The sequence below is a fragment of the Melospiza melodia genome, chromosome 8 (genome assembly GCF_035770615.1).
Source record: "Melospiza melodia melodia isolate bMelMel2 chromosome 8, bMelMel2.pri, whole genome shotgun sequence".
Classification (NCBI taxonomy): Eukaryota; Metazoa; Chordata; class Aves; order Passeriformes; family Passerellidae; genus Melospiza; species Melospiza melodia.
The window spans coordinates 26,015,155-26,028,798 of NC_086201.1; the positions used below are offsets into that span (position 1 = coordinate 26,015,155).

The window sequence follows — 13,644 nt, forward strand, 5'->3', positions numbered from 1 at the left end:
AACAGATGAAGGATATTTTAACAGAAGCTATCCAGAATCTAAGAGTAGGAAGATAAATCTATACGCATCTTCGGGTAGATATTCTGCCAGCTCTTGCACAAGGGGCAGTCAACCAGAGGCATCATGTAACAGTGTGCCTGTAAACACTGTCAGTTCACTGTGGCTAAGTGACCAGGGAATAAACACTGAGATGGGAACCTGTGAAACGTCCCCAGCACTCCTGAATCCTCAAATTGAGACCTAAAACTTCCTCAGGTATCAGAAGCACTGAAGGAAACTCTGGTTATTATCCTCATAAAGGAGAACCTGCTGCTACTGCTCTGCCTAAGAGCTTGGCCACCAGGGTTAAGTATTCCAGGTAAAGTGGTAAAAAGACTGTAAAACTCAGGTTCTGTATTCCTGCCACTGAGAGACAAGCTAAATTTGCCAAATGGCTTTGTGACCCCACCCTTGTAAATCAGCTTGTTAATCATTATCGTCATGGAGGCGATAAAGTTGTTTTATGAGCCAACACTGAAGCAGTAACATTAACTACTTATGCAGGGACTGGTGTATTTCTCTGCAGATAACATTTATTAGAAGGTACTCTCTTTAAAGACACAGGTTTGCTTCATTACCTTCTTTTGAAGCACTGAGCAATCTGTTGCTCTTATTCCTCCAGTCTGATCCACATGTCAGACACAAGTGATGCCTGGAGGGTATGGGTTAAGTGATATGAAATCCCTAAAACACCTTGAACTACAGGTTCACATCTAGACTGGATTGTCCTGGCCTCTCCTCCTGACAGAACAAAATTTATGATTATTTCTCAAGGCCAGACACACGCTTGGCTCTATCTGAGAGACAGACATAGACAGAATTTGCCAGGAGGCACTGACGCAATGCAGAAGAGACATGAAAGGCCAAGAGGCACTGAGAAAATAGAAGGGGTGGTGGACATGAAACTCATTCATGATCCCCAATTACATAAATTGAAGAGATATAAAGGACTTTAATTCACAGAAATAATGTCACAGGCATGTCTGGCAGAAGGAAGCTACCTGAATGAGCAGTTAACAATTGTGCACAGCTTTCCACCATCCTCTGCAGAAAAGGTTTCTGCCCCCATTGGTTGTTTTCTTTCTACCTCTCCAGAAAAAGCTAGTCTGAATCATGCCTTTTCCTAAGAAACTCAGAGGTAAGTTCCAGCTTTGCCTGGACTTTAAAGCACTACAGAGAACATGCTTCCTGGACTGAATGAAAGGCAGATAAAATATCCTGAAGAGACGGTCTTCAATTTATCACTTGGATGCTCACTACCCTCCAAATTTCACCAGTAGAAGCTTTGTGGAGGAGGACTAAACATTCAATAATCTTACTTCACCTCCAGGACACATGAGAAATATGCTTTTAAATGAACTACCAATGAGACAAGAAAACAGGTCTAGAAACAACACTTTTAGAATGACTGTCTGACTTTGTTAAAAACTTCTTACCAGAGAGATACCACAACAGTCCAGTGCTCAGAATAACTGTTAAGTTGTTCCTAATGCCTACCTCAGAACTTCTGCTATAGTCAGGATCTTTACACTCTACCTCCTATCCTTACATTGCAACATTTAGTTCAGAAACCATTTTCTGACAAATTCTCCTGTTTGTCACAGGTAATCTTTGTCACAAGTCAGGACAAGCAAAAGTGGACCGGGGGTACAGGAAAAATACGATTGCCTTTCCCTGTTTGTTTACTGGATAACAAGCAGGTATTTTCTGCATTGATTAAACATGCAAATTAGGCATTAAAGCCAAAATGGTAAATGCAAGCTCTGCCCCACAAAGATTTCAGTGTGGTCAGGACTTCTGTGATAAAAACACAGACTTGGAAACAAGCATGCTACAATATGCTTAGCTAAGGATAGTACAAGTTGCAGAGAAAATAAAGGGAAAACATTCCCCGGCTGGGAAGTTGCCAGTCATTTATATCTAGGGAACAGACAATGCTTGTGGATTGCTAATTTCCTTGAGGGTTTTTTCTCTTCCGTTGGCCAGATTCTTAACACCACAAAAAAAAATTCTTGTTATAATTTCAATGCACAATTAATCTTTAGTTCAGAGGAAAAGGAAATGGAAAGAGGAAGGATGATCATGAGGTAAAAGTTGCAGAGAGGCAGATATCAGATCTTTTGTGCAATATACTAATCAGCTGGCTTTCCTTGCTCCATTTTGACTCCCAGTCACCTCTTTTAGACTGCCCATCTTGTTTATTTAAATTACAGGTGATTTAAGGAAAGAATGATCTCTTACTGTTTGTGTGCATGCACACTACAATCAGTCACTGTGCACTGCTATACAACAAATTAAAAAAAGAATACAGCAGTAACTTCAGTAGTGACAAGCATGCTCTGGGTCCCAATCCCAGTTGCTCCCAACAGCAAGAGTGCTATCATCCCACCCCACCCTCTCCCTCCTCTTCCCTTTACACCCTCCACAGTCCCTCTCTGTCCCAAAAGCCTGTTCAGCCTGTGGTACAGGTGACAGCAGGGTGGGCAGGAGCAGGCGAGCCAGGGACTCTGCTCACCCACTGCTGACACCAGCGCACATTGTCCTGCACTAACTCGTCACACAGGGCAGAGAGCAACTCAAAAGGAAACCCTGCAATAAACACTGCAAAGAACAAAAAGAACCCCACAAAACCAACTGCCAAATAAATCAAACTAAAGCAGAGGAAACTAAAGGAGTGAGATTTGAATAAACAGAAATCAGAAGCCCCCTTTGACTTGTTTGCATCAGGCAGTCTGCGCTGATGTCAGAGCCATTTGCTGTTCACAGTCCTTCTGGAGCAAAACCCTAAATATGTTTCATTTTAATTTGCTATTAGAGAGATATTCCACAAATTAGCCCCTAACTAAAAGAGGCACTGGGAAGAGGAAGAATTACAAGGTCAAGAGCAAACACTGCTAATCTGACAAGTACACGTAGGCAGGGGGTGAGGGGAAGATGGAGTTTTACATTGGCTGGGGGAGAGGAAAAACAAACTGGTGACAGTTTAAGTCAATTTATAGCAGGAGACAGAGAGGATGACAAGGTTTCTCCAAGCCCTCCCCCACTCTTCTCATTGAAAGGAAGAAATGCCAGAAATTTCAGGAGGTCTCTGGATGCAAGCTGACACAAGTGAAGAGGAGATGGAATTGTCTCAGTATAAACAACATGCCAGGAAATCACCTGTGCCAGCTCCCCCACCAGCTCTGCAACAAGACTCACACTCACTGTGCTTCAATCATCTTCCCTCCTTTCTCCTTCCCTCAAGGTTTCCAGGCAGCTACATGCCAATTTTGTCACACCCCAAGTTCTCCTCATCTTGTTGCAGGGATGAATTATAGGTTGTTTTAAGAAAAAGGTATTCAAGCAAAGGTTAAAGGCTGTTCTAATCAAACAAGGTTGAAAGAGTACCAGGAATTTGGTTGGTAGAAAAAAGAAAGCACATTACTTAGCTTAAAAACATACGTGACTCTAAATACAGAAGCAAATATGCATTCAGGCAGAGAGTATATATAGACTTTTTAAGATTAAGCAAGCAATTGCATGCAGAGATATTAACTGACTCCACATGCCCACTGAGCAAGATGTTATTTCATGAGTGACAGCACAGAATTAGAAACTTTCCTGCCTTGCATAGGACTGGATCTGGGCATTTTAAGGATCCATCTCTGAAGGATTTTAGAACAAGAAAGCAACATACCAAGAAAATGGCTAGGGCTACTCTGAGAAAAAAACTCTGTGAGTATGAAGTATATTTAAAAGAAAAATCTAAAAAAAAATAAAATTTTTCTTTTCTCATCCAAGCAGGTAGCCCTGAGACACTATTTTATTTCTTAGGAAATCTGTTTTTTTAGGATGCTAGTCCTGAAGGAACACCCAGCTGGCTCTCCCAAATCATCATTTTAAGTGAAGTAGAGCAATGAGTTCAGAGCCCAATCTTTCACACTGCTAATCCACATCTCCAGTAGTGGCCTTTTCATTCTGCACAGCAGAAAATAACAGAAGAAACCTGTTTAGCACAAGGCAGCAGGAAAAGGGTAACTTATATTACTGCTGCTGCTTCTACAGGCTGAAAAAAATTAAAGTATCTCTGGAGATCTCAACTCAAAAGCTCCTGTGAATCCCTGGCACCATTACTAGGTCATTTTAAACAGAATTTCATTCTAAATAGCCACACTTAGCCCAAGAGGCCTAGATTACATGTTCACAAGGAAAAGGACTACATGTACTTAAAAAGGACTACAAGTATTTAATAAATCCTGTTAAAAATTCTGGTTTCATGCAGTGCTGGAACCAGTCCTACCATTACAAATACCTACTAAAGATCTTGCTAGATCTCTAGACTTGCCTGCAATACCTAATTCAGATGAACTTGTCTTCCTGACAGCCACCTGCCAAAATGCTCCTAACCAGCTCTTCATGCCCTAACCTGGCTGGCTCTGCCCTGCTCTCTGCCTGAGAGCCACTCTGAATGACAGCCACTCCCTTCCCCAGCAGAGCTGAGGTAAAAAGGAAACGCCAGTACCATCACTGCCATTACCACTGATTATAACCAGAGCTGTCAGCACTTTGAGAATTACACACACTCAGGGAATATCAGCTAACCTGAAGCTTCCTGTTCTGCTGAAAGGCAGTTCAGTGCTGGCAACCCCCAGGGAGTGACAAGAATAAATGATGTGCCAGGTGCTTTAGGATGACCCTGCCTGAGCAGGGAGGCTGGACCAGATGACACACTCTGGTGTTTCCAACCTCACCCATTCTGTGATTCAGTGATAAAGGAGCCACAGCCACAGGAAAGTAGACAAGCTGTTTAACTGCTGCTTTGCTATCAGATCTTTTAATATTTATGAAGATAGATACTGTATGTTTTTCCCATCCTAGGACTATTGTCATATTCCTCTGCTAATCTACTTAGTTTAGAACACTGTCAATCAGGCACAGCTCATAAAGACAGCTACTGACATTATGCCACTGTGGTCTAAGATGCATCCTTACATAATTCATGTAGGCAAGTATCTGGTTTTATTACACTGGTAGTAACACACTGCAGGACTCACACCTCTGTCACAGACGCTGTGTCAACCCTTGCTTGGGAGGCTGGAGCTGTGAATCAATGTTTTCCCAACAGTGCTGAACTCTGAACTGTGGCTGCTATGGCACAGATGATGTGCCTGGCATTTTGCTGCCCTTGTTGAACACAGTCAGTTCACACAGAGAACTGTGACAGACAAATCTTCAGTCATCTCAGCATAGCCAGGCCTGCCCAAAGCCTAATTCTCTTTCTCATTTTCCACCTCCTGCCCCTTAAGCACAAAAAGGGCTTGCCTAAAATTGAAAGAATTCGCTGGTACAGCTACATAGGGAAACCTCTTTGGTAAATAGAAGCTTAAGATGATACAGCTTATATTGAATCACTGAATGACACAAATGACAGCAACAGACACTCTCACTGATATAACTCAGTTTGCACTCATGATTTCACAGGCTCAGCTACATGCACCAAGAGCAGGAGGGTGTTTGTCGTGTACCAAATTCAGTAATACCTCTGAAACTACAGCAAGCCCAAAGCATATTAGCCACCCCCCATTTTTTTTCAATCAATACAGCCACAGGCACAGCCTCTGTGTGGGTTAGATGCTACATCCCATCCTTTTACTGTATCAATAAAAAGGAACTGCTGGGCTGGGACACCACCGCTGATGGGCTTGGAATTCATCAGGCTGTATGTTACCTATCTATATTAAGCATCTATCAGCAATGGTATGAGGACTGAGTAACCAGAAAAGAAGTTTTACTTCTGAAAAAAAACAGCAAGTAAAAGGCAAAAGAAGTCCACATCTTGCATTCTTTGCTATTGTTGGGACTGATGAAACAACTTGTCTAAATCAACCCAAAGCTTTGCATGTATAAAAATAGTAGAAAGAGCATCTCTGATCTACTCCTTCACTTCTGTCTAGAAGGTGCAATGAAAGTACAGCGTGGGTAAAAAGCCTGGAGGAGTGAAGGAGATCTAATGATTTCCTTAGAAATTAGATTTCTTCTTCTAAGACTTTCTAATCCTAATCTAACAGTATATTAGGCTCAAATCAGGTAGAACTTTCATTTAAGCTCATTTTTATTCCCCACACTCTGGTTAGGAAGCCTTATATGCAGAAAAGCTTGACCAGAAACATTAAGATTTCCCAGTGAGGAATGTTCTGTGAGACCAACAGTGCAGCAAGCCCAAAATGCTCCCAGAGCTGTAGTCAGTGCTGGGTGTAATCAATGTTCCAAACGTCAGAGGAAGCTGAAATCATTGATCTGTCAGTAGGGGAGACATCTTCCTAATCCCTTCAGTATAGTATGTCTAGTCTGAAATCCTATAATCCCTTTATTTTATGTACTGTAACTGTGGATATTCTCATTATGGATACTTAATCCTCTCAAGGATGATACATTTCTGGCCCCAGTGACACTATTGTGGCATTAAACTCCTCATACTCATTGTGTTTTGCAGAGAAGCATTTCCATTAAGGATTCCATTGGATTTTTATGCATTCCTCATACTCACTGTGTGATCTGTGCCATATTATTGTAAGAACAGGGCTCTCCTGTTCATCCTTTCTCTGCACTGTTCTTCACATTATTTGTAGGTTCATCTACGGGTAGTCAGGAAAGTTGATCTGAAGTCAATAATGTTTTAACTAAATTTCAACAGATTAGTTTATCTACAATGTTAAAATGGACAAATTATACTACATTAAATCTGTGTATGGACATACACATTCAGAATGAAAATGGCCTTAATGCAATTTATGTCACTTTGTTTCCAAAGTAAATGGAGATAAACGAAATGAAAGCCACTTATATTTTGAATAACAGTATTTACATAGTGATTTAATGTAATTCAACTCATCTTTTTAAATTCCCATATTTTATCACCTCATTATTTTTCCCTGAGTGTTCCTGTATAAACAAGTCTTCAAATTACCATCTTTTTAAATCTCCCATCTTGCTCACTATTTCCATCCTTGGCATCCAGTAATTTTTGCCCTTATGTGCATCCTTTTCATTTTACTCTATCTTTTAGAGTTGGTATAACCAGGATGAAATAATTAGCATGATTAAGAGAGTTTCTACAGTAAAGACCATCAGAGAATGACAGAATGTGTAAGGCTAAAAGGGCCCACAGTGGGTCATCTGGACCAACCTCCCTGCTCAAGCAGGGTTACCCCAGAGCATGTGGCACAGAACTGCTGAATACCTCCAGCAGAGAGGAAAAACTCCACAACCCGTGGCAACAGGTTCCCATGCATGGTCACTGCAGAGTAAAGTTCTTCCTCATGTTCAGGTGGAAATTCTTGTGCATCACTGCAATAAGTTTTGTGCACTTGTGTATCTTGCTATTTAACATTAAAAAAGGCAAGACATTTGTTAACTCTCTATGGATAAACTATCTGAATCAGGAAATCACCACAATAGTGCCTTCTAGTCTTTTACTTCAAAAGCTCCCATCAACATGTTATGTAGTGTAAGGAGCCAGAATTACTCTTTATAAGAAATACAAGACTTGTCTGAGTCAACTTTGGTGCAAACCAATATTTAACAGTGTAAAAACTGTCAGTTTCAATACAAGCAGCCCCATAATCACATCTGTAAAATCTAAATGGACAGTTTTTAATTCCTGTTGCATGAACTCTGTCCATATATGCACAGAAGTATCAGTAATGTCAGCAGAGAAGAGTTCACACCTCCAGCAGGTTTAGGATGAAAATATCCTGGACTGTAACAGCACATCATGGTCCATAAAACAAATCCATTTTTCCAGTATATTATGTCTGCTAACACCAGCAAATTCAGGAGTGAATACTTGCTTCCTAGCAAGAGGAGATCTCCCTCTGGAAAGCTTTAATTGACTGGAATAACCCTGGATAAACTGCCTAACAGAGATGCAGAGGGTTATGGGCAATGCAGGGCAGATGACACGAGGCTGCAAAGACAAACAAGTGCAGCCAATGAGGCAGAACAGCAAGCTGTGGGTTTTGTGCCTGTTAAATCACACTTGGTGTTTCTGCCTATTCAGTCTGAACACACCTCATCAGTTATCTTGTCTGCTGACACCAGGATTCTAAAAACATCTACCCACAGGAATGCCACAGATAGACTTCTGTAAACTTTAATGTAGTCCATGAGGCCTTGGGCTGCAGCAAAACCTTCTGGAGTCCATGTATGCATTTGTGTGTACATACAAATAAAGTCTGTCACTTGCTGCCTCTTTGGTTACTGACACCTGCACTACAAGCATTTGTTAACAATACAAGTGCTAGCAAAAAGCACTGCCTCACCAGGATCTGGGAAATTTCCAAAAGTAAGGCCACTTTTTTCCAATCTTTTTTCACTCTGCTTTTAACCTCACAGTGAAGTCTTCCCCACTAGAGCCCTATCCAAATGGATCCAAGTGACAACCATCCCCAAACCACCAGACAGCCCAAGTATTTACTCTGCCAGACTCATATCATCTAGGCCCTGTTAAGCTTGGAAAGAGATTGATATTGAATTTTATTTTAGAGTACTATTATAAACTGCTTCATCTACTGGCAAACAGGCACTTCAACCTTTTTGAACTAAGAACAGACCCTCAAATCCCATTTTTGAAACTCAGCTGCTGGGTAGGAAACAACCATGTTTTCTAGGATCTTTAAAGGGAACTTGGCTAGGAAGCAAATCAGAATTGAGCTGGGACTAACCAGGGTAAAGGTTGCTTATATCTACAGATTACCCCTCTCTGCTTTTCTAATTCACTCACCATGCCTTATCTTTCCATTAATCTTTAATAAACCTTTTGGTTAATTCCCCAAACACATGCAATCTACATGACAGCAGGAAACAGTGCAAAAGCAGTTCATGGATATGAGGAAATAGGCAGCAGAGGAATCAAAAGGAGGAAAAACTTTCAGGATTAAAACTACCCAAACTGCAGGTCAGTGGAAAATGATGAGCAACTGGCAGAAAGCAGCAGTAAGGGGCAAAGCAGACAGGAGTGAGGGGCTGTTAAGGGTATTAGTATTTATCTAACCATTGGAGTCATTCTCTTATTCGGCCCTCCTCTCTTTTCCACTCTGGATCCACTTCGACAAAAAGCAGGCAACCAGATTTCAAACTTGGAGCCTCTGAAATGTGGAAAACCCTCTCCATGCTCACAACAAGGATATAGCTGGATTAAAAGGCAAATGTAATTTAACCCACCCCAGCAGAAATGATAATCAAATTATGTTGCCTCTAAATATGATAAGTTTGGGACTGGGCACCTCTGGGGAAGAGAAGGTGTCTTGCAAACACAAAGAAACATGTTATAGGAAAGCGCTATATCAATGCATGAACTACGACTTCTACCCTCCTTCTCTCCCCCAGGGTGCTTGATAAGCTGCTGCTTGCTTCTAAAATATCTACTACCAATGTTAGGAACTGATTAAGCAGCTTACAAAGCACTGGGGGCTAATAGACAGGCCCACCAGGGAGACTGCAGCTCTGGAGTTAAGTAGCTCGCTTTTTCATGGCTTGATTATTAAAGATGAGATAGCAGAACATGCTGAAAAGATGTGGAAGCAGCTTCAGACCTCAGGCAACTGGCCTTTTTATTTTATATATGGAATAATTTCTAGCCTGTGATTTTACCAGCCAACAAAAGCCACGTTTCCTGTTGTTCTGTAGTCCCCAGCTCTGAGGGGCATCTGAACTACCTCAACCTAATGTGTCAGCTGAACATCCAGAGCTGACTATGCTACTCTTATCCTGCAGAAAAGGCACCACTAGAGAAGGGAAACAGGTGAAAAGTTTAAAATACTGTTTTACACACCACTGGCAGGAGCATTAGTGTGAACACAGAGGTGCCCAGGTCAGCCAGCACACCTCACCTCATTGCTTCCTCCACTTGCATCTCAGCATTGCAGCACACTCACCTTAGATTCCCTAGTCTCCCTTTTTCAGCTCTTTTTTCCAAATTCTTCTTGTGTAATCTGTTACATAATAAAATTCTGCTTCTCAGGTAAATGTACTTCAAGGTTCTTGCTTAGTTGAATCAATAACAATGCAAAGACAAATTCTGCTGGCACATTACCTCTTCCATGGTCACATCTGTCATGGTAACACTGCATGGCTCAGCTCTGTGTAGTAGGCTGGCTGAGGTTTGGGTCCACCCTGCCCCCTCCTCGTGGCAATACTCAGCAGATTTGTAAATAATCACGTTGCATTAGGGTCTTTACCAACTTCAAAATTCCCAAACAACTACTCTTTCAAGCAAAGAAATAAATACTATTCATCACCTATGGGCTAAGACTGATGAGAATTTATTGAGCAGATGAAAAATTTCTCATAGCAAAGTTCTCTTTACAGACTACAGCTTTCTTTCACAGTGTCTTTCCATCCCTATTTGAACACTGATGCTCTAGACTTTCATCCCTAATCAATGACACCATTAACTCATTTTTATACTAAACTACAAACCACAGAAACAGCTTGGAAGTACAGGTATTCCCTTAGAAGGGAAATGTACATTTAGCTCTGAAGGTGAGAACAGGCTCCATGTGTAACAGGTAGAATAAACCAAAGACACTCACCTGCTGAAGGTCTGCCAGAGAATAAAGATGGATTTGTTGAAGAAGGTACTCTCTGGGAAAGATCCTGAAAAGAGACAAATGGGTATGTGTCACACCTTTTTGACTGGGAAACTCCTAAGCTTCCTCTCCCCACCAAATAACAGCAGGACAGTGATGTTAGAGAGAAAGAAACTAGAATCATATCACCCTCTAAGCACCACCTGTTTTTACAGTTTTCTGCATGGGCACAATAGTCCCACAATAAGAGGAATTTCTGTGCCAGTGTCATTCTCATATTGTCAGGTCATATACTGAGACATTAACAGTCACTGAAAGCTCTTTCTGACCACAAACGATGAGTCTTTAAACAATTAATGCAGCAACAAAAATAAATAATGCAAACAACATATTAGAAGTATTTCTTATGGCCTCAGACAAGATTCTGGTCTGCAACAAAGTTGTAACACTTAGCTTCACATGTGATTTATGGTTTTGTAACTGAAATAACTATACTGGGGGAAAAGGCCATGCAGATACTGTTCTTCCAAAATCAAGCTGACTGATATCAATTCCCCTTTCCATACAGAAATATATGTATTGGTATAGAGTCTGTAAATGACTTACTTAAGAAAGCAACATTTACTTTACATTAGCCAAGGTTTCAGGAAAGACCATTGCTTATGTACTGATAGACCTGATAAGTAAAGCTAAATTACAGAAAACTGAACAGAGAAGAGATGCCCTAATTAGACTGATAGGCAGTAAAATGAAAAACTGGGTTAATATAACATCACAGAGGGGGAAAAAAAGGACATTGGAACTTAAGTGGATATTAATTAAAAACATTTATGAAAACGTATGCATCTGCTATAAAGATGTCAGGAACAGAAAAAGAACATCTTTATGTGCATGCACAGAGAAGCTGCAATGACATAACCAGCTAAACCACAGAACAAGAGAATAAAACTACCAAATGCAATCTTTCCACAGAACATGGATTCTAAGAAATAATGAAAATGCATCTGTTTCTGATATTCCATTAGTTGTCTTAAACAACAGCCTTATACTGATACTTTTGAAAGCTGTACTGAAAGGGCTAGGACCTCTCACTGCAGCTAAGGTGGGCAGTACAAATAATTCATAATTCCTTTTGTACTTTTGAAAAAAATTTAAGAGTTATCGGGGTAGGAGGAGAAGAGTTTTGCAAGCAAAGCACTGCGAACTGCAGACCACCCATCTTATGGCACTCTGCTGGAGCAGGACTGTGCCATTGCTCCTTCTCACTCACCAAGCATATCCACTCTACACACCCAATTCTCAGCTGCAATCTCACTAGGGCATTGCCATTTTTCCCTTTCAGCTCTGTAGGTTTTCCTATTGCTCCTTTTTCAGGGGACTGTGTTGCAGTGGCTCTGCTGCATCACACCTTCAGAATACATTTGGCACAATGTCAAAGACCACTGCAAAACAGTCAAATCCAGACATCAGACTGGAATTGCTCATTTGCACATAGGAGAGTTATTAAAAGATACGGAGTCAACTCTGAACAACATTTTGAAGCATTAGTATTTTTTCAGCTCAGATAGAATTTCTTTCATTAAAATTTACCGTCATTCCTCCCTATCATACAGGCAGGCCCTAAACAGCTTTGCCAGAACCTGTATTATCTGCTGATGCCCTTACAGCCCTGCTAAGGAAAACAATTAGCTAATGAAATATTTCTTGTTCAGCAAACAGCATGAATAGCCCATAAGGCAAAAACTGTAAATGACTAGTATTGATGACTAACATCACACTCCCCCTGCCTTCAAGGATGGCATTTTATTTCTTTATTTCCTGCAAGTTCTAACTCCTAGCAAAAAGTGTGCAGGTGAAAAGCAAACTCATGATCAACCAAATTCCTTCATCAGACAAGTCTCAGCCAGCATAGGCCCTGGTGACAAATCCCTATACCTGTCCCCTTCCTTAAAACATGCTGATTTGCAGCAATAGCTCTGCAGAGCTGATATCCAACACACACCTCCTCCCTTCCAAATCTCCTTCCAGGAAAAAAAAAGTAGGCATTACCCTCCCAGTTTTATGCAAAACATTTATATACATACATATATATTTATATACACACACACACATATACTCAGCACTTAAGGGAGGGGTGTGATTTTATTTCCATTGCTACAGGAACTGAGGCATAAAAAACCCCTCAGTAAGTAAGGCTGGTGCAGCTCCAGATGTGCAGTCCTTCTACTGACTTGAACAATTAACATTGGTTCTCTGTGGTAGGCCACAGAGGAACAGCCAGGCAGCCAAAGCTCACGAATGCAACAGCATTTACAGAAGTCATGAAGTAACCAGGCCAGTCCCTGCATGATTCCCAGTAAATGCAGAGGTGCAAAACACTCCCTCAACATTTGCTCACACCACCAAAGGTGGAAGCCAGAGCCCCGTGACTGTGAAACCCTGAAGTTGCCTAGAAGGAGGCAGCTCAGCCCCCACTCATATAAATGAAGCGCTTTCACCACACCTGTGGCAAGCTGAGCAACTCCATAAAAACAGGTCTTGCTGTGCTGCATGTTTGCAATTAAGTTGTTCTCCAGAAAATTCCTATTAGTCCTGTTTGGAAAGAAAAACCCAAAGCTCAACAGCTACCTGAATGTAACTGGGGAAGCCACCTCCCAAAAATGCATCTGTTCATTGCCAGTTTTTGTCAGCCTCCAGTGGGTGGGGAACAAGAGTATAACAGGCACCAAAATACCAAACCCAAACACATTTTCAAAAAACCCTCATAAAATGCAAGCAAATCAGTTGGGGCAGGAAATCCATACAGATCAAGTCCTCCAGTGAGCAAGAAAATGACTGATGGCCAGTTTCCAACCATTTGCTTGCCTGCACAGGTTCTCTGAGCCTAATGAGGTCATGGCTGATATAAATCCTGTTCAGTAGGAGGCACACAGGACTAATTCAGAGCCTCTTGCTTCCCAACACAGAGGCCTCCTCCCATGCAGTTAGTAGGAAAGTAGTGTCTATGCTACCTCTGTCCTTCTGTCACCTACAACTG

At 41.3% G+C, this 13,644-nt stretch overlaps 1 protein-coding gene across 4 annotated transcripts in view; it reads right to left on the reverse strand.

The window, feature by feature from the left end:
* Positions 1–13,644, reverse strand: part of PLEKHM3 (pleckstrin homology domain containing M3) — a 115,323-nt gene that overhangs the window by 59,187 nt on the left and 42,492 nt on the right. For all 4 annotated transcript variants that reach the window (XM_063162357.1, XM_063162361.1, XM_063162359.1 and 1 more), the window contains exon 7: positions 10,611–10,674. In XM_063162357.1, the coding sequence (XP_063018427.1) occupies positions 10,611–10,674 (64 nt within the window). The remainder of the gene's footprint in view (positions 1–10,610; positions 10,675–13,644) is intronic.